General features: G+C 54.2%; 2 protein-coding genes across 4 annotated transcripts in view; both read right to left on the bottom strand.

The window, feature by feature from the left end:
• CUNH4orf50 (chromosome unknown C4orf50 homolog) overlaps window positions 1-5,736 on the bottom strand; it is a 40,906-nt gene extending 35,170 nt beyond the window's left edge. The window contains exons 1-2 of the mRNA XM_045077050.1: window positions 5,450-5,736; window positions 2,022-2,160 (exon numbers count right to left, since the gene is read on the bottom strand). Of these exons, the coding sequence (XP_044932985.1) occupies window positions 2,022-2,160; window positions 5,450-5,736 (426 nt within the window). The remainder of the gene's footprint in view (window positions 1-2,021; window positions 2,161-5,449) is intronic.
• Window positions 5,737-22,736, bottom strand: part of JAKMIP1 (janus kinase and microtubule interacting protein 1) — a 132,704-nt gene continuing 115,704 nt past the window's right edge. For all 3 annotated transcript variants that reach the window (XM_045075476.1, XM_045075481.1, XM_045075486.1), the window contains exons 19-23: window positions 22,057-22,260; window positions 15,696-15,761; window positions 12,519-12,594; window positions 9,097-11,341; window positions 5,737-5,845 (exon numbers count right to left, since the gene is read on the bottom strand). In XM_045075476.1, coding sequence (XP_044931411.1) covers window positions 12,544-12,594; window positions 15,696-15,761; window positions 22,057-22,260 — 321 coding nt within the window. In that variant the 3' untranslated portion in view covers window positions 5,737-5,845; window positions 9,097-11,341; window positions 12,519-12,543. The remainder of the gene's footprint in view (window positions 5,846-9,096; window positions 11,342-12,518; window positions 12,595-15,695; window positions 15,762-22,056; window positions 22,261-22,736) is intronic.

The following is a 22,736-nucleotide window of genomic DNA, read 5'->3' as shown; positions in this document are numbered from 1 at the left end:
CTGCTCGCAACTTCCTCCTCTGTCTCCCCGTCACACTGGGAGCATCCTGTGACTCCGGGGCTGTGGCTGAGACCCCCTGGAAATCCTACATGGATTTAGGGCAAGGCCCAACACCTCTTTATTGAGGTATTTTCCACGGGGAGATGACATTCTTCAGGGTGGGGTCTCTTACGACACCACTCCATCGCACTGGACGGCTCCTCTCAGGACACCAGTGAGGGCATGCTGGGGGAGCAGAGGACAAGTAACTGTAATTTCCTGTACCCAGAGTTCAATGCAGAGGGGAAAGTGCCATCGCATGTCTCCCTGGCATCTGGAAGACGAATTTCAGTTTCAGTGAGTTCCTCATCTCTCCCCACTCCATGTTTGACTCCATTCACGCCCGAATCAGGGCTTCTCTGGCTGTTTGGACTGCCCCCACTCTGGAAACACACCTTCAGCCCATGTCCCGTGACATGCACGGTGTGCCACCAAAACAGGAATTTCACAGAACAGCATTCCTTGTATGCTAATGCCCTTTCTTATTTCCTAGTCGATCTCGTTTTGAAAATGCTGGTTGCAACAGGGAACTGGTCTGATGACCCACAAGCGGGCTTCCACCTGCAGCTGGATGGCCACTGCTGGGCTCTCCGGGGTCGGGGGGCGGCGGCAGGGAGGCTTTGAGAGCTGCACACAGCCGTCCTGGGAGCCTGTCGTTTCTACCTCTGCGGTGCTCCCCGAGTGTCCCCTACCTCCAGCCTTCATCGCCCCTGGAATCTTGCAATAAAGGCTAATATTTATGAAAGCAGCTGGTGTTATTTACTGCAACTATTGTGTTTTACATGTACTAACTCACTCGGCCCACACAACAGCCCCAGACAGTGGCAACTATATCATTCCCATTTCACAGAGGAGGAAACTGAGACCCAGAGAGGTTAAATCACTCGCCGCAGGTCACACAGCCAGGGAGTGGCAGAGTCATGGTTTGGCACCAGTCACTGCTTGTCCAAAACACTAACTTGTCCCCGTGCCTCCATCTCTCTCTCTCTCTCCCATGCAATTAGAATAATTGCCCCCAAACCCTATCCTGAGCTTCTCCTGTCAAAGTCCCCTAAAGCCTGCTCCTCGTTGCAATTAATATTTGCTCCTCGTTGCACCAGTCACTGCTTGTCCAAAACACTAACTTGTCCCCGTGCCTCCATCTCTCTCTCTCTCTCCCATGCAATTAGAATAATTGCCCCCAAACCCTATCCTGAGCTTCTCCTGTCAAAGTCCCCTAAAGCCTGCTCCTCGTTGCAATTAATATTTGGTCCACACCATGGTCCTGGCAACTTGGCCTTTCTGGAACCCTCCAGTCTTGCCAGCACCTTCTCTGCGCCCACACCCTCTGCTCTGGCTCCAGTATGTTCTCCCACACTCCTGTGCCCTTGCATAGGCTGTTACCCACACCTCACACGCCCTTCCCCTGAGGTCCAACTTAGTTGGCTCGGTTCTCTGTAGCTCCCCTCTACCCTCGACTCCATGCACACACCACGTGCCTGCACCTTTCCCCTGACACCTGGCATCCAATTTGGGAGGTCCTTGTCTCCTATCCATGTCCCCGCCTGCATGCCAGCTCCCGAGAGTAGGGACCCTACATTAGTCATCAGCTTGCCCCTAGACAAGAGCTGGCTTCCCTGGGGCATGGAAATAAACTTCTGTGAGCACAGAGCCCCTGCAGGTCAACCAATGCTCTCACCAACCCACTCCCCCTGCCGGATCCCAGCCGGGACCCTGGGGAGGCAGACAAGGCGGGATGTGGATCCCATTGTACAGGTGGGGCAGCTGAGGCCCAGAGAGGCCCTGGGAACTTGCCCCTGCCTGCACTGTTGGAATGAGGTCCCCTCTGAAGCTCCTGGCTAGGCTCTCACAGCATCCCACCCCACTGACCCACTACTTCCGCCCCCATCTTCGCTCAACGGCAGCCGCTACCTCCTCTGAGCACGTGGGGCTACCCTGCAGGGTCAAGAAACAAGCTCTGGAAAGAAGAGGGGACGCGGTACCTGGCTGGCCAGCTCCCGCCGCAGGGCTTGCAGCGTCTCCTGGGCTCGCACAGTGGCGCTCCTTTCCTGTGTCACACGGGCACCCAGCTGCTCCACTGTCCGGAGAAGGTGTCTTTCAGAGAGCTCCAGCTCCTGGATCCTGCAGCGTTGAGACAGGAAGACGCTTAATCAGGAAGCAGTAAACATGGCCCAATATTCTCACCAACACTGAGGCCAACCATCTTTTTTTTTTTTCTGGTCATTGGCCAATTTGAAATTCTGACGAAATCACATTTCGTGAAACATTCATACACATGTAAGATGATCTAGACTACGTCAGAAGTATCTACGGAATAATAATGCACCCTGCCTCAGGAATCTTAACACTCTTCTTCTTCCTAAGCCAGTAATCTCGAGTTCAGGAGATACCAACAAAGAACAGAGCCCGGGACCCGTGGCCTAAGAGCTTTGTTTGTGTTGTTTCCATCAACCCTCACATTACCAGCCTGCAGGTGAGTTCCCCTACCGCTCCTTCACATGCCAGAAAACTCAGGATCCGAAAGGCCAGGCAACTCGCCCGAGGTCACACAGCATCCTAGAGGCCAGACTGACTCCCAAACTCATACTTTTAACCCTACGCTCTACTGCCCGTGTGTTACTTTAAGCCACCAAGTTTCAGTATTGTATTTTCGAAGCCCTTGGGTACCGATATGCTCAGAATAGAAAATGGAGTACCATTTTTCAGATTAAGGACCGGTTAAATATTTCTACTCAGTGCTGCATAGAACAAGGAAGCAGGGAGACACCCCCCACACACACACTCCAAGGCAGCAGAAGAAATGGTGTGGCTGCCGTTACACCCTGGGCAGGCCGCCTGGGTTCAAGTCCCAGTCCCCCGCCATGTGACTGGCCATGTGGGTGACCATGGAGACTTCACTGAACTGCCCTACACCTCATTTCCCCACCTGCAAGTTGAGGATAATACTATCACCCGATCTGGGGTATTGCTTTAAGGATTAAATACGTGACTATGTAAACACCATAAAATACATCACTAGTTTTTGATATCGTGTTCCAAGATTCATTGTTTACACACCACATCCAGGGCTCCACGCAATACGTGCCCTCCTTAGTACCCACCACCAGGCTCACCCATCCCCTCACCCCTTGTCTCTAAAACATGTAAACCAACATGCAAACTGTGCCTGGAGCCGAATGAACACTCAAGGAGGGTAGAGCTACCGGTAGTCTTGCAGCATTTACAGCATTTATGTTGGAGATGAATACACATGATTGACAAGGTAGTGAAGACGGGACTGGGTTTTCTTTCTCAAATTTCTAACTACTCTCTTTGTTCCTTTTATCATAAATACTTAAAGAATTTTCTTTCCTTATTTTGGCGGGGCAAGAGCATAGGGAGAGAGAAATTCAAGCAGACCCTGTGCTCAGCATCGAGCCCCATGTGGGGCTCGATCTCACGACCCCGAGATCACAACCCGAGCAGACACCGAGAGTCAGGTGCTTAACTGACTGAGCCACCCAGGAACCCCATAATAAATAGTTTAGAATGTTAACTCTTTCATCAGAATAAGGCCCAATTTACACTACCAACCTTGACCGTACCCTGGCAAGATGACCCCCATGGTCAAATTAACCCATTGTGCATTCAGATCCTGGCTTCCGCGCGTAGTGACCCTGGATAATGCAGTCTGCCCTCACTGTCCCAGCTCCGCTCATGCAGGATGGGGTGGCCCACCTTCTGAGAACAGAGGACACAGCCCACATTTCCCCACAGGTGGGTCCAGGATGCCCCCTCCCAAGTGGCCTCACCCTGGGCCTCAGTCCCAGAGGCCCCCCTCCCCTCCGTCACCTCCCCTCCCCAACACTCTCCTTGCATGGAGGGGTCTCCTTTGGTAGGGGTTTCCCATCATTTTCCCTGGGCCTGACACCTTTCTGGTTTTCACTGCCATATTTCTGGAGAAAGATTTGAATCCACGGCCATGTGGGGTTATGCCGCAGCTCTTTCTGGGGCTGGGAGGGATCTACCTTCCCTGGGTCTCAACCCCAGGACTGACGTGTGTCCCCTCAAATTCATAGGCTGAAATCTTGCCCTCCAGCCCCTCAGAACATGACTGTATTTGGAGACAGAGCCTTTACAAAGGTAGCTGAGTTGCCATGACGTCATCTGGGTGGACCCTGATCCAATCCGACTAGGGTCCTTACAAGAAGAGGGGATTAGAACACGGACATACACAGAGATACGGAGACATGAGGACACAGGGAGAAGGCGACCATCTACACACCACAGAGAGAGGCCTCAGAAGGAACCTGCCTGCACCGTGAACTTGGGACTTCCAGCCTCCAGGACTGTGAGACAGTACGGTTCTGTGAAGTCTCCCAGGCTGTGGTTCTCCGTTAGAGCAGCCCCAGCAAACTAACATAACTCAGCATGCGATTCTGGGGTGGGCCCGTGCAGGCGGCAGAATGAGTGAGTGATCAATGAATGAATGGAGGAATGGAAGGATGGCCGGACAACCTCATCAAGTAACAAAACTACTTTCTTGCTATGTGAACTCCCACCTGTAGAAAGTCTTACGAAGAGGAAAAAAGATAAAAAGCACAAGTAAATATATATTTAATAGCTTGCTTTTATTAAAATGAAGGAAAATACAAGAAAATGGTGAAGTCCCAGATAAATCCAAGATGCTTGGCTGCTGGGATCATGGCAAGCCTGTCAGGGTACATCCCAGGTGTGACCGTCCTGCATCTCTGCATGGGATTTCCCCCGACATGCACACAGGACCGCACCTCACTCTGCCGGGCTCTGTACCGGATAATGGTCAGGAAACAGCACAGGCTAAGAGGAGGACCTGGGCTCGCATCCCAACCTCTGGACCCCATCACTTCCACCAGGAGAACAGAACCGAGGCCAGGAAAGTCAACAGTGAGAAACAAGCGCAGAGAGTCTGTCATAAAGATGGTGGAATTGCTAAAAGGCCGGACAGAGAGGACCGGCGACCTAGAGATGAGCCCCTGCCAGGTGCCCCTTTGCCCCTGCAGATTCTGGGCCTAGGAGCTGATTCTGGCCCTACGAGCCAGCCACCAGGCAGGGGAGGACCAGAGAGGACGCCCAAAGCATGGCTGGGACACTGCGGATTGTCACCCCGAGCAGGAGAGGGCAAAGTACCCTGGCCTCTCCCTTCCTCCTCCACTCCTCCCTCCCATTGGCTGGCCCCCACAGAAGCCAGAGTGCGGGAGCCTGGGACATGGTGCAGGCTCAGCCCCTGGCGTGAGGAGCAGAGGGCGGAACAGAGGAGGAACCAGAGGGGAGGCTGCCCCAGGCATCACATCTTCAGCTGCAGACACAAGTCAACATACCATCTAACCCCATTAAGATGCCCAGGAGTCCACCATTCAATACACCAAGAAGATCCAAATGTCTTATTTACCTGCTCCTTAGCTCAGACTCAGACATCATGTACTGGTCCACAGTGGCCAACAGCTTCTGCTCAGAGGATTCCAGCTGCTTCCTGAGTGTGCCTGTGTCCACGTCGGGGCTTCCAGCAGCTTCGTCCACAGGACAGTCCTGCTCTTCATCGCTGTCCTCCGCGTCCTGAAATACCCAGCACGTGTCGATCTTCACATCCACATTCATTACGTCAAACCCATCACTGCTGGGTGCCCTGACCACATAGCTGAAACTCTTCTCCGTCTGTCCTGTAGCTGTGGGCTCCATCCCGGACAAAGGTCATGGGTCACGGCTTCGTAACAGTGAGTGGATTTGCAGCACTGACTTTCTGGAGATTTCCAGATGCCTGCAGGGCCTTCAGATTGCGCAGAATACCCTTTGAGGAGGGCAAGAACAGGTGAATTATTCACAAGTGGGCCTTGGGTTTCACTCACACGCATCATACAATATGAATGAAGTCCTCTCAGTTTACAAGCTGGCAGGCCAGAACGCACCCAAAGCAAGAAAACATTGCAGAAAAGTCACTTGGAATTAAGTGTTTAACCATAGGGTGCCTGGGTGGCTCAGTGGGTTAAAGCCTCTGCCTTTGGCTCAGGTCACGATCCCAGGGTCCTGGGATCGGGCTCCATATCAGGCTCTTTGCTCAGCAGGGAGCCTGCTTTCCCCTCTCTCTCTGCCTATTTGTGATCTCTCTGTCAAGTAAGTAAATAAAATCTTTAAAAAAAAAAATGTTTAACTATGCACACAGAGAGGTAAACTGAAATTTCTAGGCAGAGCCATCAGAAATATAAACTCTCAGTGGTGCAGCTCAAGTTCAACCCTCAAGCTCTATGCCTCCTCTCTGAGGACAGGAAACATTGATCAGGGACCTAGAGCTAGTGCTGCATTTTGTGTGTCACCTGAGATCTTGGTCATGTTACCCTAGCTGGTCTGACTGTGCCGCTAACCCTAGGAAGTAGGCATTATCATACCCATTCTGTAGATGGTGAGACAGAGGCTCCAGAAAGTGGAGGGCCTTGTCCAGGCCTCATCTAGGAGAAATGCTAGAGTCAGGATTCAAACCCAGGTCCGAGTCCAAAACTCGGGAGGTGAGAAATAAACGCACCACAAGTCCAGCAGGAACACACATGTCCTGTGGAAGGGAGCTGGGGGCTGGAGGCACTCGGGTGGGCACAGGATTCTACCAGGCAGAAGCAGCCTGGGGGTCCCAGCCCCGTGGCAGCATCAGGACAGATGAAGGGAGTGGCCAGCCCTGTAGGTGCTCAGAGGGGAAATGAGGAAGGACAGAAGGTGGCTTGGGGCCATGTCCATGTGGGCCTTGAGCTCAAGGGCAAAGACTTTGCCACCTCTCTGGAGGGACTTGGGGGTGGTGTATGGGAGTGTTTAGAGGCTGGGAGGGCCTGCTCAGATGTTGCTTTGACGACGGAGGTCTCTGGGACATGCAGGAGGTGACAAGAGACTTTTGCCAGCTTTCTGACCCAGGGATGTCTTTCTGAAAGGCCTGGGGACCATCTCTTTGGAATGCAAACATTCAAGGAAATTAGAACCCCATCTCCCAGGTCCTGTGGGAGGCCAGGGGCCAGACTTCAGGGGTGCCTGCCTCCACACCCCACAGCCACCCTGGCATAAAGACGAGAAAATTTCATTCTCCTTTGTATAAAAAAAAAAAAGATGAAAATTGAGAAGAAGATTAAACCTTAAGAGATGCTGTTAACTCTAGGGAACAAACTGAAGATTGCTGGGATGGGGTAACCGGGTGTCGGGCATTAAGGGTGGTACGCGATGTGGTGAGCACTGGGTGTGATATGCAACTGACGAGTCACTGCACTCTGCCTCTGAAACTAACAACAAAAACAAAAGTGAAAACAAACCAACTCAACAAACACAGAGGGCCACCCTGGCGGCAAGGTGGATTTAGGGTGACCAGTGGGTAACAGATGGCACTGTCAAGTCCTCTTATTGGAGAAGTGACCGCTATTATCCTGAGGACACGTGCAGGATGGATTGTAGTGGCTTGGCTAGTAAAGGGGTGAGATTTCTTTCTGTCTTTGCAAATCCCTGGGCAAAGCGCTTGGAATGTACATCACACTCTATTTGCTGTTCCTTTAAGAATAAATGTGCTTTCTTTCTTGTCTACCTCCATGGAGAGGTTTTCTGGGTTGGGAGAAGATTTTGTTTTTAATTGTACTTTGCCATCAGTGACCAGTGTGCTAGGGTGACCCACAGGGCTTGTGACAGACACAGACTGGCCCAAGGTGATGGGTTGGGGTGTCAGTTGAGAGGGGATATAGTTAGGCATCTGGACCACACTGTCTGGGGCTGAATCTCATCTCCAGTCTCAGATGGGATCCTGGGAAAATTACTTAACTGCTGGGCATAGTCTGGGGGGAGGGCATAGTATGGGGTCTGCAGAAGCCCCGCAAGAGCTCTTAGACAACCTCAGGGAAGAGCACCACAAACTGGTAGACCTCTAGCAGGTTCTGGTTGAATGTGAGAAAACAGGCAAAAACAAACATATCATGGTACTGGGACCATCGGGCAAGATTCCACGGGTCACAGACTGGTTATGGAAAGTGCTGGAAAAGCAAGAGACCCAGACTGGGAGACTTTCAGCCTATAGGCTGGAAGGACAGGGAAGAAAGGGGGAAGGAGTGGTCAGTGGGAGGAAAGCTAATGAATTTGCTCAGATACATGTTGAGCTCACGCTAAAGCACAGTGTTCATCTCTCCAAGGTTACCAGGGAACCCTAACAAGGTGCCCCATGCACCTATGGGCTCTCCACCATAGGGCCGCAAAACTGTGCTGGGAGCAGTCAGGAAATCCCATGCCTTTTGGATGCGCTAACCCCAGAAGCATCAGTGTAGCACCCACGCCCCACCTTTTGCATTTCACAGAAGTCCCACTCACGACATGCCAGAGAGGGCAATTATATCCATGAGCATCGGGTGCCAAGATGAAGGAGGGCCACCGGCCATGTCCTTGTGCCATATGTGGACCCACTTGTCCCGGCTTGACAGGGACTTACCCCACTTTCAAACTAGAAGTCCCACATCCCAAATGAGGACGGCCTGTCAGCCTGGCTGGTCTCCTGGCCCACAGCACCACCAGAACGGTATGGGGGGAGGGACACATGGGTGAGCCCTGGACTTCCCTGCCCAGCTATGCATAGGTTGCCACTGGCACAGAGGAGGCAGGAATGAGGGGGATGGGCTGCACCATGTACCAGGAACTTGACAGGGCTCTCCCTCAGCCTCCCCAGCAGATCTGTGAGGAGGGTGGTGGGAAAGGGTGGACCGGACCCTTCTCCTTCCTGTACAAGACACTGACCCAGGGTTTGCCTGAACTTGTAGTTCTTCTGTCCCGGGAACCACACCCATGGGGGACTTTGTGCTACGAGACAGCCATGAGGGGTGTACACCACCCTCCGGCCCCAGGAATGGAGGGCTATGATGAAGTCCAGGTACAGGTCTGCTGGGCCACCAGAAACTCTGAGGTCCCATGATTACAATGCCTCTTGGAACTGGCCTATCCCTGGCAGGAACTTTAGAAGCAGTGCCCAGGACAGTCACAAGAAACACTGACTCCTATTGGGGACTTGGGGTTTCGAAGCCAGGGCCGCCCCCATACCTGCTTGTGTGTCTCACTCCCTTGCACCTGCGCTGTCTCAGAGAATGGGTCCTGGTCCCCCAGGGACTAGATGGTCTCCTTTGTGGACGAGTCCCACTGAGGGAGCCATGGATGCTGACTGTCACATGTTCTGCCAGGATCCGGGAGTCCTATGGGTCTGCCTAGTTATGCCTCACAGAGACGAGAGGCAAAGCATTGCATGGGGACCATCACCCCCATCCCCATCTTCTGAGAAGAAGTTATGACTCAGAGCAGCAAGTACTTTGCCTGTGTCTGCCGTGGGAAAAGGGCCAGGCTGGGAGTGGACCCAGACGGGTCTGACTTCAAAGCCAACAGCATTCCTGTCCTGTTGTCTGAGTAGGAGAACTGAGCAGACAGAAGGATGGGGACAGGAGGACATGGGGACCACACTCCTGGACGCTCTTGCAACAGGGAGAAGACAGACACTTGGTGCCACAGAAAATCTTCCGAGACCAGCATGCAACTCCTCGACTTCTATCTACTAAGTTAGCAAAGCAGGGGCTCTTGATGCTGCCTGGAGTCCAGCAGAAGCAGATGGGTGTTCCTTTACACTCGCTGCCTGGTTCCACACTCCCTTCGTTACCCAGGATGCACAGTTGTCTGTCTTCAAGCAAAGACATCAGTTCATTCACATTTGGATACCAAATAGTGGTAAGTCGTGGGGGCTGGTGTGGCAGGTGCTTTGGGTCTAGATTTCAACAGAGAATGGTCACTTCTCAGCTGTCCTGGTGTGCGTTTGCTTAGAGCCCCTCCCCCCCAACTCTTTGATTTGGTTTGGACATTCTGCCCCATCTGGCGGGGGCACATCTTCCGTGCCCACTGCAACCTCCTTCTCCATCCTTGGTTTGCCCTTCTGAGAACCTCCAGCCCCTCTGCTGGGCTCCCATCTCAGCGGAGCTCCTCAGTGGCCTCAATCTCAGTCACTTGGCTTTCTCCAAAGGTTCTTCTTCCTAGAAATCCCGGGGTTGCTCTCGCAGCCGGTCCTTGGGATCAGCCCGTCCCTGCTGGTTCTCCTAGGGTGCTTGTCCTCTCCTTCGCACCTTCTGTTTCCCTTCACCCCTCCTAATTTTACATGTCTCCTTCCAGACGTTTAGGAGAGAACGGTCGTGTGAGCAGGGGTTTCTTTGGGAGACGCTCGCCCACCTACCCCACCTGCCCTAGAATAACAGTAGCAGCAACACCCCCAAGCCACTTCCCTTCCCAGGGGCTCCCTCTGGGACCGACTCTCGCCAGCTCCTGCCTGTCCTCCCCGCTGCCCCACTCCGTCTCTTAGGCCAGGCTCCTGAGGTCAGGAAGGGCTCCCTCCTCCACAATGGTGAGATCGCGGCCCTGGTGTCAGAGGGAGGCTTGTTCCCCATGGATGCTCCCTGCTACACTCCACCTTCTAGCATTTTCCCTCGACAGGGCCTTGCAAACTACAACCTAGATGAAAGGCTGCCTGAGAACGGTGTGGTCTGTGTCCACCTTCTCATTCCTCATTCCATGTGGCCCCAGGGACAGTCATGCTCTGGGACTGTCGCCGTGTCACATCCACAAAAGCGATGGAGCCTGTGGCTTCTTTCTTGGAAATCTGAGGTCCTCGGATCTACCCTCCACAGTGGGTGAATCTCTAGTCCCTCCTGAGTCCTGCTCGTTCTCTCTCTCTCTCTCTCTCTCTCCCTCCCTCCCTCCCTGGTCATCACCTAATGGATCTGAAGGGATTTGCTGACCAGGGTTTGAACTTGGGTTCGAATCACAGGGACATTTGCAAGTCACTCTGGCTGACAGATTCCAGGGTACAGAGAGCACAGTTCATGGAGATATATGTACATAGGTCTATGTCCAGCTGGACATGCCCCCATGGCTGGGGGGCAGGGGGCATGCAGAGCAGGGACAAGGACTCCGGCCCAGCCCCTGACAGTGCAGTGGCCCTCCAGTGACTCAGTTCTAGTAATTGCACTTAGTTTCCTGGTATTCAGGTCTCTGCCCCTCAGGCTTAGAACGTGCCAGAGTAGGGACTCGGATGAAGCCCCGAGCTTGACAAAATCCCCATCGTCTTCGGGGTTCCTGCAGCTCAGCCCAGCCGGGGCCCAGCCATGGAGCCAAAAGGCCTCCTCATCGAGTACTCGTGGATTCTGTGTTCAGTCTCTGGCTTGAAGTTGCTTGTTTTGCTGTTGAATTTTGCTTTGAGTGGGGCTGGGGTTGCCATGGGGACTCAACATATTCCATAAGCAATTTTTCTATCCTGTAAGATTAAAAAATAATTTGCAGTGTTGTAAGAATTGAGGGTTAAAAAAGGTTGGGGAAGCCCCTGGCTTGCCTGCCCCACTGGCCCCGCTGCTGGGCCCATCTCTCCAGCTGAGCCCACTGAGAGACTTTCCCTGACAATGTAGGGTAAGAGGAAACAGGACTCAGATGGCCTGTCCTCCAGTACCTGACCCACCCCCCTCACGGTTACCCTCACTCCCCATCTGATTAGACCTGGGACCCTCCCTGCCCTCACTACACAAACACTGCCTGAATGTCCACCACGTGCCATGCACTGACCTAGGCCATGGGACCCAGAAGATACAAAGCAAAACTCTGTGCTCAGAGGCCAAGCTCAGGGCTCCCATGAGAATATCAGTCAGGGAAGGAACCAGCAGCAGACCTCAGCCTGGGGATCAGGGAGCTAGTGGGCACTGTGGGCCTCCCGAGAGCTCAGAGGGCTCCCAGCCTGGGCTAGATTCAGAGGCAGAACTGTAGATCCAGCGGACCTGGAAGAACCCCACCACCCCACCCCTTAGCCTTATCCCTAAGGAGGGCACTCAGAGCAAAGAGAATGGGGGAGGACATGGGTGTCCAAGCAGGAGCTTGGGTGAGAGCTGGGTCCTGGGGCCAGGCGGACCAACTGCTCTGATGGCTTCCGTCCCAAGTCCCTGAGCAACAGAACCAGGCACAGGACTGGGGGGCAGGGAGCTGGGGAGACTTGCCACACAGGCTTCCTGGGTATTTTATATTCAGGTCATGGACTTGCCCATCAGTCCACTGCTCCTGAAGACCCCTGACCCCAGAAACCTGCAATAGTCTGTCCACAGGCAATAGAGAACAACAGAAACTAAGCCAGAATAGAAAGAAACTTTGGAAAAACCACAACCCCCAGCCCTTTTGGAAGATGAACTACAGCAGGGCCACCACCAAGTCCCCACTGTCCCTTCTTCACAATGAGCATTCCCAACCTCCCTTGAGGGGTGGGACTCTCCAGTGACCCCTGGTGGCCCCCCTCCCTCATCTCGCCCCAGGGTCCAGAGTCTCTCAGAAATCTGCCACAGACCACCTTCCCCAGAGCCTTGTCACTCAGGGAATGTCATGGCCAGAAATGGGAGAAATTCTCCTTCCCGGAAAATCATCAAGTTTTTCTGTGAAATTGAAGGGATACCAACCCGAGTTCTTTGCTCACTGAAGTCATCAAGGCCACAGAATGAATGCTAGTGAGAAAAACAAAAAAAGGAACAAAAACTATAAAATAAGACCAAAAGAAAATGAGGGAGGAAAAGAAAAGAAAAGAAAAAGATGTAAGATACGTCGTATGGGATTCAGTGACACATTTCACAAGAACTACCACCCTGGGGTCGGGTTCAGAAGGAGGCCAGGAAAGTGAGCAGGCCTGGACACTGACATCATCTGGAAACCCAACCACCAGAGTCCTCCTGCACCCCCACCTGCTCTCCCCAGACACCTAGCTGACTCAGACCCAGATGCTTTCGGTGTTGAGACATGGCTTTCCTGCAGATGGTAGCAGGATACGTTACAAGCGGAGGAAGGATGCTCCCATGGTCACAACTGGTGGCTCCCACCAAAAGGCCGGGCGTGGCCTGCACCCAAGGACCCAGTGGGCTCCCTCTAGTCCACAGGAAACCCAGACCCATCTGCCCATGAGCAGAAGCACCCCCCACCCTGGCCAGCACCATCCCTGCCAGGGCCCGCTCTCCAAAGAGACCATTATTTAAAATCTTTGGTGCCAGGGCACCTGGGTGGCTCAGAGGGTTGAGTCTCTCTGCCTTCGGCTTGGGTCATGATCTCAGGGTCCTGGGATCAAGTCCCGCATCGGGCTCTCTGCTCAGCAGGGAGCCTGCTCCCCCCCTCTGCCTGCCTCTCTGCCTACTTGTGATCTCTCTCTGTCAAATAAATAAATAAAATATTTAAAAAAAATTTTGGTGGCATTCAATTCATCTGCTTTAAAAAGAAAAAATTAGTAGGGGGGGGAAGTGGCCTTAAAGGAAGGAAAAATTACACAGATTCAGTTTGAAAGTAGATTTCTTTTTCTGGAAATGAATTCATGACTCCCTTTACTCCAAAAGGATTGCTGCTCATCAGGTGGAACCTGTTGGAGCACCATCCAGGGTTTGGGAAGTGGTTCTCCCTCCCACCATGACATAACTCCCTTAAATTATTTATTAAAAAAAATTAAAATCTAAACAGACAGCCACCAACTTGTACACAAGTTTTGGAATCACTGGAGGTTGGAGCTGGACAGAGCCTGTGTGGAGTCACCCAGCTGTCATTTTCCATATGGGGAAACTGAGGCCCCAGGAAGGGGAAGGACTTCCTGGTGAGGTGTGGCAGGGAAGGGTTCCTGGTCACCGACATGAGCCACGGACAATGAGGCTGCAGCCATTTTCCACCAGCAGCCCCAGGGAAATGTGTGTGGGTGCTTCTCATCCTACGGCCCAACCAGGAGTCTGCATGCTGTTTGCTTCCCTCTGCAACTTCTTTGTGATGAAAGGACACAGACCAACATGCAAACGCTTGCTTTGACAAGACCAGAGGACAGAAGGGGGCTTTGCACATCGCCCAGGACCCACCTGCCTCATTTCATGTGTGTGACCCGACAACAGTGGCATGCTTAAAGTCTCTTTGCTGTCCTTCCCTGCTTTGTGACCAATTTTGCTCACTGGAATCCTAAAGCCCAGCTTGGGTGCTGAGACATACCCCCATGCTCATGCAGTCCTCACAACCACTCACAAGATGGGGAGAGATTTAAGCCCCCAGGCCAGGGCAAAGGGAGAAATCCCCCAGGGTTCCAGGGCTGGCCTGGGGCAGAGCTCAGACCTACCTGCCTGCGAAGCCAGGTTATCCCCAGAGATTCTTGGATGGAATTAGACTTGACATTCCCTTGGGACCTCAAAACAGCCCCAGAAGATTGTGGGGCGGGCATCTGGCCGACAGAGACACTAGGCATCTGCTTAAACCAGAATCCCACATGGGTACCCAGGACTCTAGCACAAGACCCGCCTGAATCCGTGTGCTGAGCCGGCCAGCCATGACCCTCTGCTGCCCCCTACAGGACAGCACCAGCCGTGCAGGCTGGAGGCACTGAGGGTCTCTGTGAAGAGGAAGTATGGGAAGGTTACTCCTGCATCCTCTCAGGAAAGAAAGGGGAGAAGCTTCTGAACTGGCTTAGCATCATCTGAAGAGCTGTACTGTCTGTTTGGGCCCATGGTGTCTGACTGCCTCCAGGATGGGGAGGGGCTGTTTTCACATTTGTACATATCTGTCCTGAAATTGGCCCTTGGGGGACTTCCATGACCTTGACCCCATTTCGGGGGGTAGGTGGGCTTCCTCTCTCCTAAGACCTGCCTCAGGCAATGGAAACCTGCCAATGCCCTCCCTCCCTCTTCCTCCCCCGGGGTGACTGCATATTGGACTTCCAGGTTCAGACCAGGGTCCCTTCCTCGGGCACATTGTCCTTGATGACCGGGGGGTGGAGGGTGGGGGGGGGTGGAGACTAGAACCTTCATGGGGCTCACACACTTGCGCTTACCTCTGTAACACAGAACGTGCTTTACTGGTCTACGACTCATCTATGACTCATCAGGCAAACAAGTGCGGTGCCCTATTCCATGGGGAGAACTGTCTTGGAAACAGCAGCGCATACAAGCTGGTCCCTGAGCTCAAGGACGGATGGTCACTGGGTGGATGCACAGGAGGTGGGAAGGGCAGGACAGAGATGCCACACATGTGGTTCTAAGTGGCCCTCGTCTGTCTGCCTGGACCAATGGAACATGCCAGAAGGGCTGAGCAGTGGCTGTGGCACCCAGGAGACCAGCTACCCCTTCCCAGCTGCAGGTTCAGGGTCCAGTGTCCCCTCCCACAAAATGATGCTAATGCAGAGAGACACACAAGGCCTGGTATCAACATGGGGATAGGTCAGCCTTGCTTCCCACTGGGAGGGGAAAAACTCCCGAGAACACACCGCTGGCACACAGAAGTCCTCTAAGATGAAAGGGTCCGTGGGAGGTAACCAAGCCCGGCTTGCCACTCTAGAGAGGATCACACCGTCCCTGAAAGGTCTTTTGTAGGGGGGAGGGGAAGGCATCTCACCCCGGCTCTGCCCAAACACAAAGTTGGTCCCAAACTGCACTTTTCTTCCCTAGAAAAGCATTTGAACGAGCTACTTATTTCGTGGATGTGACCATCTTGGGGGGACCAGAGCAGAGAAGGGAGCAAGAGGTGAATCCATTCTTGCATTAGAAAGCTGGCAGAGCGGAAGGACAAAGCCCCAGGGTGACCTGTCCCAGCAAGAAGTGGGGGAGGGGAGGGGTGGGCGCCCCACCTACCTTTTCCTCCAACTCCTTCAGATGTCTCTTCTGGGTCTCCAGCTTAGCCTCCAGTTCTCGGATTCTCTGAAACACACGACCTCGTGCATCAGACAAGGTAAAATTTCTGGGTTCAAAACTTTCTCTTTACTCTTCACCGTGGTGCGTGTGGGACACCATCAGAGAAGTGGGCAAATACAGGCGGGCAGCGTGCCTGGCAGGCCTGCATCCCCACAGCCCGAGTCCAGATGGAGGGCCCCCAGCAGGAGGCTCCCCAGCAGGAGGCTCCTTGACCCCCATCCTCCACCACGGAAGGTCGATTTTGCCAGTTCCTGAAGCACACGGAAACGGAATCACACGGTGTGGACTCTTAGCATAGGATCTCTTTAAAACAGAAGCCTCCCATCTGGACCGGGACACGGAGGTGCCTGGGGCAGGCTAATAGAGATCATGGATTCGAGGTAGCATCAGACAATGTGCTTATGCAAGGCTGACAAGCTGGGGCAGGGCCAGCGAGGACCAGCCGTGGCCATCTCTCCCACATGCGCCCCAGTCCCTTAGAAGCCCGCTCGGCACAAGTGTGAGAATGGTCAACCATTCTGATCTGCTCAGGACAGTCCTGGTTTTGCCACTGAACATCTGGGGTCCCCAGCAACCCCTCAGCCCCGGGAACCCAGAATGACTGGTCACCCTGTCTGCTGCTGCACCCACTAAATGCCCCTTGGGGGCACACACCCTAGCTCCAGAACTTACAAGCCCATTCCTTCCAGTTCCACGTGGCATCCCACCCAGGATGTCCCACAAGCACAGACTTTTCCAGAGAGTCACCCTTCAAGTGCTGGGACCAGCCACCCCTGACCACTGTCCATCTGGTGGCCTCCCTGCCACACCTGAATGTAGGTGGAGAGTTCCCTCCTGCAGTGTCCTTGGGCTGCAGGGCCAGTGACCCAGGCCAGGCCTTATAAGCACTTGGCCTCCAGGGACTCTTAGCCAGGCCTGGAGAAGCCATCCATGCATTCTGTAGGGCTATGGTTCTCAAATCCGGGTCAGGGTCACCTGGAGGGCTTGCAAATCACTGGAAGCCCCCAGCAGAGTTTCTGACTTGGTTTCAGGGGGTCGAGCCTGAGCACCTGCATTCCATTGAGTTCCTGAGTGATGCAGATGCTGCTTGTCTGCGGACCCACTTTGAGAACTACCTCTGTGGACACCTTCACCCATTTAACAAATACAGGTCAATGTGCCTGGGGCCCTAAGGAGTTTTCAGACAGAAGCATTCATTATTCAGGTACCCAGATGGCCCACTGGATCCAATGTCACAGAGAAAATCAAGTGGAAGCAGGGACAGGGGTGGGGTGCTATTCTATGTGGGTGCTCCAGGCAGGGGACTCTGGAGCCCAGAGAGGAGAAGGGTGGGGCACTGAGCCTTGGGCTGGGAGAGCCGGCCGAGGAAGAGCCCAGCCCAGCACCCACAGTGTACCAGACTCGGGAGGGGGCAGGGAATTCCAAGCAGAGGGAACAGGATGCACAGGGACATGGGAGCAGAGGGATGGGGGCAACGCTCAGAGGGTCTGCAACATCCCAATGAGGAGCTCACAGATTTGGGGTATCGTGGGGAGCCTGTGAAGGGTTTTAAGCAGGGAAATGATGAGAGTTTGATTTTGGAAAGGTCACACTGCCAGAAACAGGGAACAGACTGGCATGGAAGACACCAGAAAATTACTTATCCTCAGATATGAGGTCTCAGGCAAGGGATTCGACCTCTCTGGGCCTTGATTTCCTGATCAATAACTAAAGGGCATTGTGCTGCCCATGTCTGAGGGTCTACCAGCTGAATCTGTGCAAAGGGCTCAGAGCAGAGTTGGCATAGAGTACGCATCCCATAAAAGATTAGGAAACCTGTATGTTTCCGATTCTCCTCCACCTGAAGGAAGGGATGTATACTTTGGTGTGGCCATGACTGTCCCCAAGGATCCCCTTGCAAGGTGAGGAGGGAGAGAGCACCCAACAATGAGCACAGAACTCAGCTGGGGGGACGCCTGGGTGGCTCAGTCAGTTAAGCAACTGCTTGCAGCTCAAGTCATGATCCCAGGGTCCTGGGATCGAGTTCTGCATCGGGCTCCTTTGCTCAGCGGGGAGCCTGCTACTACCTCTGCCTGCTTCTCTCTGCTTGTGCTCACTCTCTCTGATCCTCTCTCTGACAAATAAAATCTTTAAAAAAAAAACAAAAACACAAAAACTCAGCTTGGCCCTAGCCTGGTCTTTCACCCCAAGCTTAGGTGTTGGGGAATCACATAATTTCTAATATCTGAACCCCTCTTCTGTGACCCCATAACCCGAGGTGAAATGGGGGCTCCTGAGGCTGGGGGAAGGGCCTTGTATATTACAGGGTCATGTGAAGGGAGGGTGAAGCTTTACAGCTTTCCAAGAACTTGCAAAACTCCCCCAGGAACAACTTCCAGGCTTTGAGGAAGAGGTCCCTGCCCTCACAGAGCTTACCCTCCAGTGGGGAGGGGGCAGCTAATTCCACAGGGCTGGGGTGTGGGGGGGCTCCCCAGGCTATGTCTGAATGGAAGGGGAGGACAGAAGGGACCTGTCCTTTTGTCCCTGGCAAGGGGCCCAGCAGGTGCCAGGCTGGGTCAGGGTGGGGAGGGGCACCGTAATGAGAACATGACCGCACGTGGCCTTGGATTCTAGTCCAAGGATGAAGGGACAACTGGGGTGGGGGATGCAGGGTTCAAGTAGGGAATGGCTCCTTCCCATTCTTCAGGGGTTGGGGGCAGGATCCCCTGCCCAGCAGAGCTCACCACGGGACTCTGGCCACCCCCATCCCATCTCCCTGTTTATCATCACCAGGTGTGCCTGCACAAGGCTGAGACTTTGTCTTGTTTGCCCTTAAACACGGCTTGGCACCCAACACCTGCCCAGTCACCAGATATTAAATGAGTGACTGTCACAGACATGACAACATGACAGAGTACAGAGTGAAGGTCGTGCTGGGGGGAAAAGGTCAAGTGCAGCAGAGAGGAACTAACACATGTCCAGGGCTTAGCTTTTGGCTCTTCCCAGTACTTTAATTCAATTCTCCACTGACTCTGCTATGACTGTCCCCATTTTACAGGTTTGGAAACTGAGACTCTGGTGACACTATAAGTCAGGGCGTTTTTGAATCCAGACTTGTCTGACCTGAAAGGCTGTGCTCCCAGTGCCACCCCATAGCTTTCCATACACAGGCCGTGAGCTCCACTGGCCACAGTTGGTGGGGGAGGGGGGAAGGCCACCACTACCTGTGTGGCTAGCTCTTACCCAGCTCCTGTGGCCTCTGGTTTTAAAAGTCCTATATTCAGCAGCTGCTGCTTTGGAAAGTTACAGCTTATAAACATTGCATACCTTTTGTCAAGCTCAGTAAACCATTCCTACCCCAGGACCTTTGGACTTGCTGCTCTCTGCGCAGAGCACAGGGGTTCATCTCCACATCATTTCCCATCTGTCCTCATAGCCTTTCTGACATCCTTGGTGTTTATTTGTGCTGTGAGTTTCCTCACTAGATTATAAGAGCATGTTATCCATGAAAGCAGGGATTTGGCTCCCTGCCCCAGCCCCAGGGGCCAGTCTTGTGCCTGACACATAAGTACTCTTCTGGTACACAGCCACTGAAGGCAAGCAGGAAGCCACAAAACCTCACTTTTGCTGACACTCTGGGGTCTCAGGGCTTGTTGGAAGGAAACCGTCCCCTCTGGTTGGGCATCACATGAGGATGGCCAAAGCCAGGAAATTCTGTTACAATGAACAGGTGTGCTCTCAAGTCTGAACATCTTTTACAAAGGCACCAAGATGCCGGCTGGGGCCCCCATGCCGGCTACTGTCACACATATGGCACTTGGCAGGGACAGGGAGCAAGGAGCAGCGAGTGCCATGGTGTCTCAGATACCCCTGTGCCTGCCACACCGGGAAAGTCTGGCCAAACATCTCCCCCTTAAGTCCAAGTCTGGAGGAAGAGCTCTCCAAACTTCCCAGAAGCACAGAATGCAGAAGCTGAGGCCCAGAGGTAAGCCTTGCCATTGATTCAGTCAATGAGATGAGCCCTGTCCTCTGAGTTCTATGGTCCAATGCCACCGGGCGGGGTGGGGGGGCGTTCACCTGGCCTAAGTCAGGGTGACAGGGTGAGGGGAGAAGCGCAACAAGGAATGAGAGCTCATGCTCTTCCAGAACCAAAAAAGGAATGAGACCCTGCTATGGACTGAATGGCACCCCAGCCCCAAATTCCTAGGTTGGAGCTGTAACCCCCAGTGTGAATGGATCTGGACGTGCGGCCTCCAGGAGACATTAAGGTTAAGTAAGGTCATAGGGTTAGTCCCTGATCTGGTAGGGTTGGTGGCCTTATAAGAAAAAAAATCTCTCCCTCCGACTCGCCCCCCTCTTTCTGCGCTGTTTGTCCCCCTCTGGTCATTTGAGGGCACAGGGAGTAGGAGGCCATCTGTGAGCCAGAAAGAGCCCAGAGGCCCCACTGGCCACCAGATCAGCCAGCCCTTTGCTCCTGGCCCTCCAGCCTCCAGAGCTGCGACCCACAGGAGTCTGTCTGTGACATTTGTCACAGTGCCCAGAGTGGACGGAGACAGGCCCTTACTCCCTTCTGGAACTCACAGCCATGGATCTTGATTTACAATCCCCCCACACTGAGCAGCTTTTTTCTGCAGAATCCAATTCCAAGGTGCGGCCTGAGAGTCAGCATTTCTAACAGCGCCCAGGGAGGCTGCTGCTGCAGCTGGTGGTCCCTCCTCCCCCTCCCCCGCTGCCTCCCTTTCCCTCCACACCCTGAGCTCCAGTGCCCCGCCCAGCAAGGCCTACCGTTGCTCTGGTCATTGTCACTGCAAATTCTTGGTCTCCATCCTTAGTGGCCAGCCCTACACCGGCAATGTCGCCACCCACTCGGGCCACGGGGATTCCAAGTCCTCCCTTGCCCCTTCCGCCCCTCATCGCTGGGTGCCTGCCTTTCTTCCTCCCTCAGGACAGGAGGCGGCCCGGTGTGCCCGGACAAAGCCACAGCTTCAACATGGTGGCCTTCTTCCCCGTCCCCACCCCCCACCCTCCCCCTCTGCTTGGAAGTCTGGGCCTCTGTCTCACCTGCTGGGCTGCACCCCAGGCCTCACTCATCGCTTGCGCGCACGTCAGACCTTCCCAATCGAAGGACTGACGCCTTTCCCTTCCCCTCCCTCCATCTGCAACCTCTCCTTGCCCTTTGTCCCTCTCTGTGCCCGCCTGATCAGGAATCTCCCTACTAATGAAACCTCTCTCTCCCTAGACACAGGGTGTGAGAGTGTGTGTATGTGTGTGTGTGTGTGTGCGCATGCGCACGCACATGCCTGTGCACTTCAACTGCATGCACATGGCTTCAGAGCTGGGGTGCTAGGGAGCAGACAACCCAATGACACCAGTGCAGTGGGCAGCACGGGAACAGAGGCGACAGCCAGGTCGGGGTCACAGGGGCCTCCTGCGTGTCCTCTCAGTCAAACCAAGTCCTGTATGAAGAGACCTCCCAGGCTGACCATTCCCCCTTCCCCTTCGCCACATCTTTCCACTTCTGGCCGGGCCCCCCCACGCACCCTCCTCAGATCCGCGGGGACCTGTGCTGTCTTCAGATGTGCCCCTTCCTGATGGTGGCAAGCTTGCTCTGCCCTCTGTGATGTTGCCTCCCCGGCTCACTCGTGTTCCTCCTCCCTGGTGGGACTCCCTATATACTGTGTGACCTTCAGGCATGTGACTTAACCTTCCTGAGCCCTAGCACCCTCATCAAGAGAATGGATGTCATCGTCCCCACCCCGCAGAGGGACCACCATCAAAGGTCCCCACCAGTGAGCCCCCAGAAAATGTTGGAGTAGAGGCTGGGGCCTCTTTGTCCCTGTTATCTCCCTGCAGTCCTTGCAGCCAGGCTCTCCCTGGGGTCGGCAGCATGTGACCTTCACACAGGACTCCAAACCTTGGAAGACATTTAGGGTTTCGGAGTCCAGTCCTCAAATTAAGCATCATCACAAAATACAGCCGGGAAAAAAAAAAAAAAGTGCACACCGTTCAGCCACGCCTCCTGGTTTTAAAAAGAACCTGACCTTCAAATAGAGTACACCTGCCGGAGGGAGAGCCCCGGGAAACGACAGGCTGGGGTTTGCATGAGGACCCAGCAGGGGGCGCCCTCCCCTTGCAATGTGTATCCGAACACTGCTCCCTGTCGCTGACAACGCACGCCGAGAATTCCTGCCTTGCTTCCCGAGGAGATTCGCTAGGTGGCCAGCGGGCCATCAGCCATGCCTGAAACACCAGGTTCCCGTCCGAGGGGCCAGAGGCTGGGAAGAGGGCAAGAGGCACCTGGTGCCAGCCACCTGCCCCTCACCTGCTGGGCCTGCTGCAGCAGCTCCATGCGCTCCCGCAGGACCTGGCTGTCGGACTCGCGGCTCTGTCTCAGGATCTGCCGGCGCACCTTCTCCACGGCGGCCTGCAGGTCCTCCCGCTGGCCCTCGCTCAGCGCCTCGCTGGCCCTCCGCCCCGGCTCCTGCTGCAGCGCGTTGTACAGCGTGGCCTCCAGCTCCTGGATTTTCTGAGTGGCCCAAATCACACAGACAGTGGAAGATCACAGACGAGGGACAGTAGGGGCCGGGGCATTGCAGCCGAGGGAGGCAGCGTGGGCGGTCTCAGGCGGGGAGGGGAGCGTGCTGGGTTGGGGGGGCTTCAGAGAGCATCCAGCCCGACAGGCAGGCGGGGGTGGGAAGGGGAGAGCCAGGGAGCCCCTTTCAGCCCCGTGCACAGCTTTTTGAGAACCTTAGTCTATTCAATCAAGAATAGCCCTCCTCCTTCCAGGAGAGGACAAGGGCTGTAAGAAGAAATAACCACAACTGCTCCTTAAAATGTGTGATTCAGAGAGAGGCTTGGTTCGACCAGTTTCCATTTTGTTCTTGGCACCCCATGTACTCCCCCCAAACTCCCCTTTTCTCCTGGGTGTGGGGGGGGGGATGTCTCAAATTGCACACATGTGGTTTTCAGCCAGCTAGTTTGGAATGCGATTTTAACCTAAAG

This window comes from Mustela putorius, unplaced genomic scaffold (genome assembly GCF_011764305.1).
Source record: "Mustela putorius furo isolate JIRA1106 unplaced genomic scaffold, ASM1176430v1.1 tig00000083_pilon_pilon_pilon, whole genome shotgun sequence".
In the NCBI taxonomy this organism is placed as follows: Eukaryota; Metazoa; Chordata; class Mammalia; order Carnivora; family Mustelidae; genus Mustela; species Mustela putorius.
Note: the sequence above shows the minus strand (reverse complement) of the source record. Positions and strands in the feature narration are given on the sequence as shown.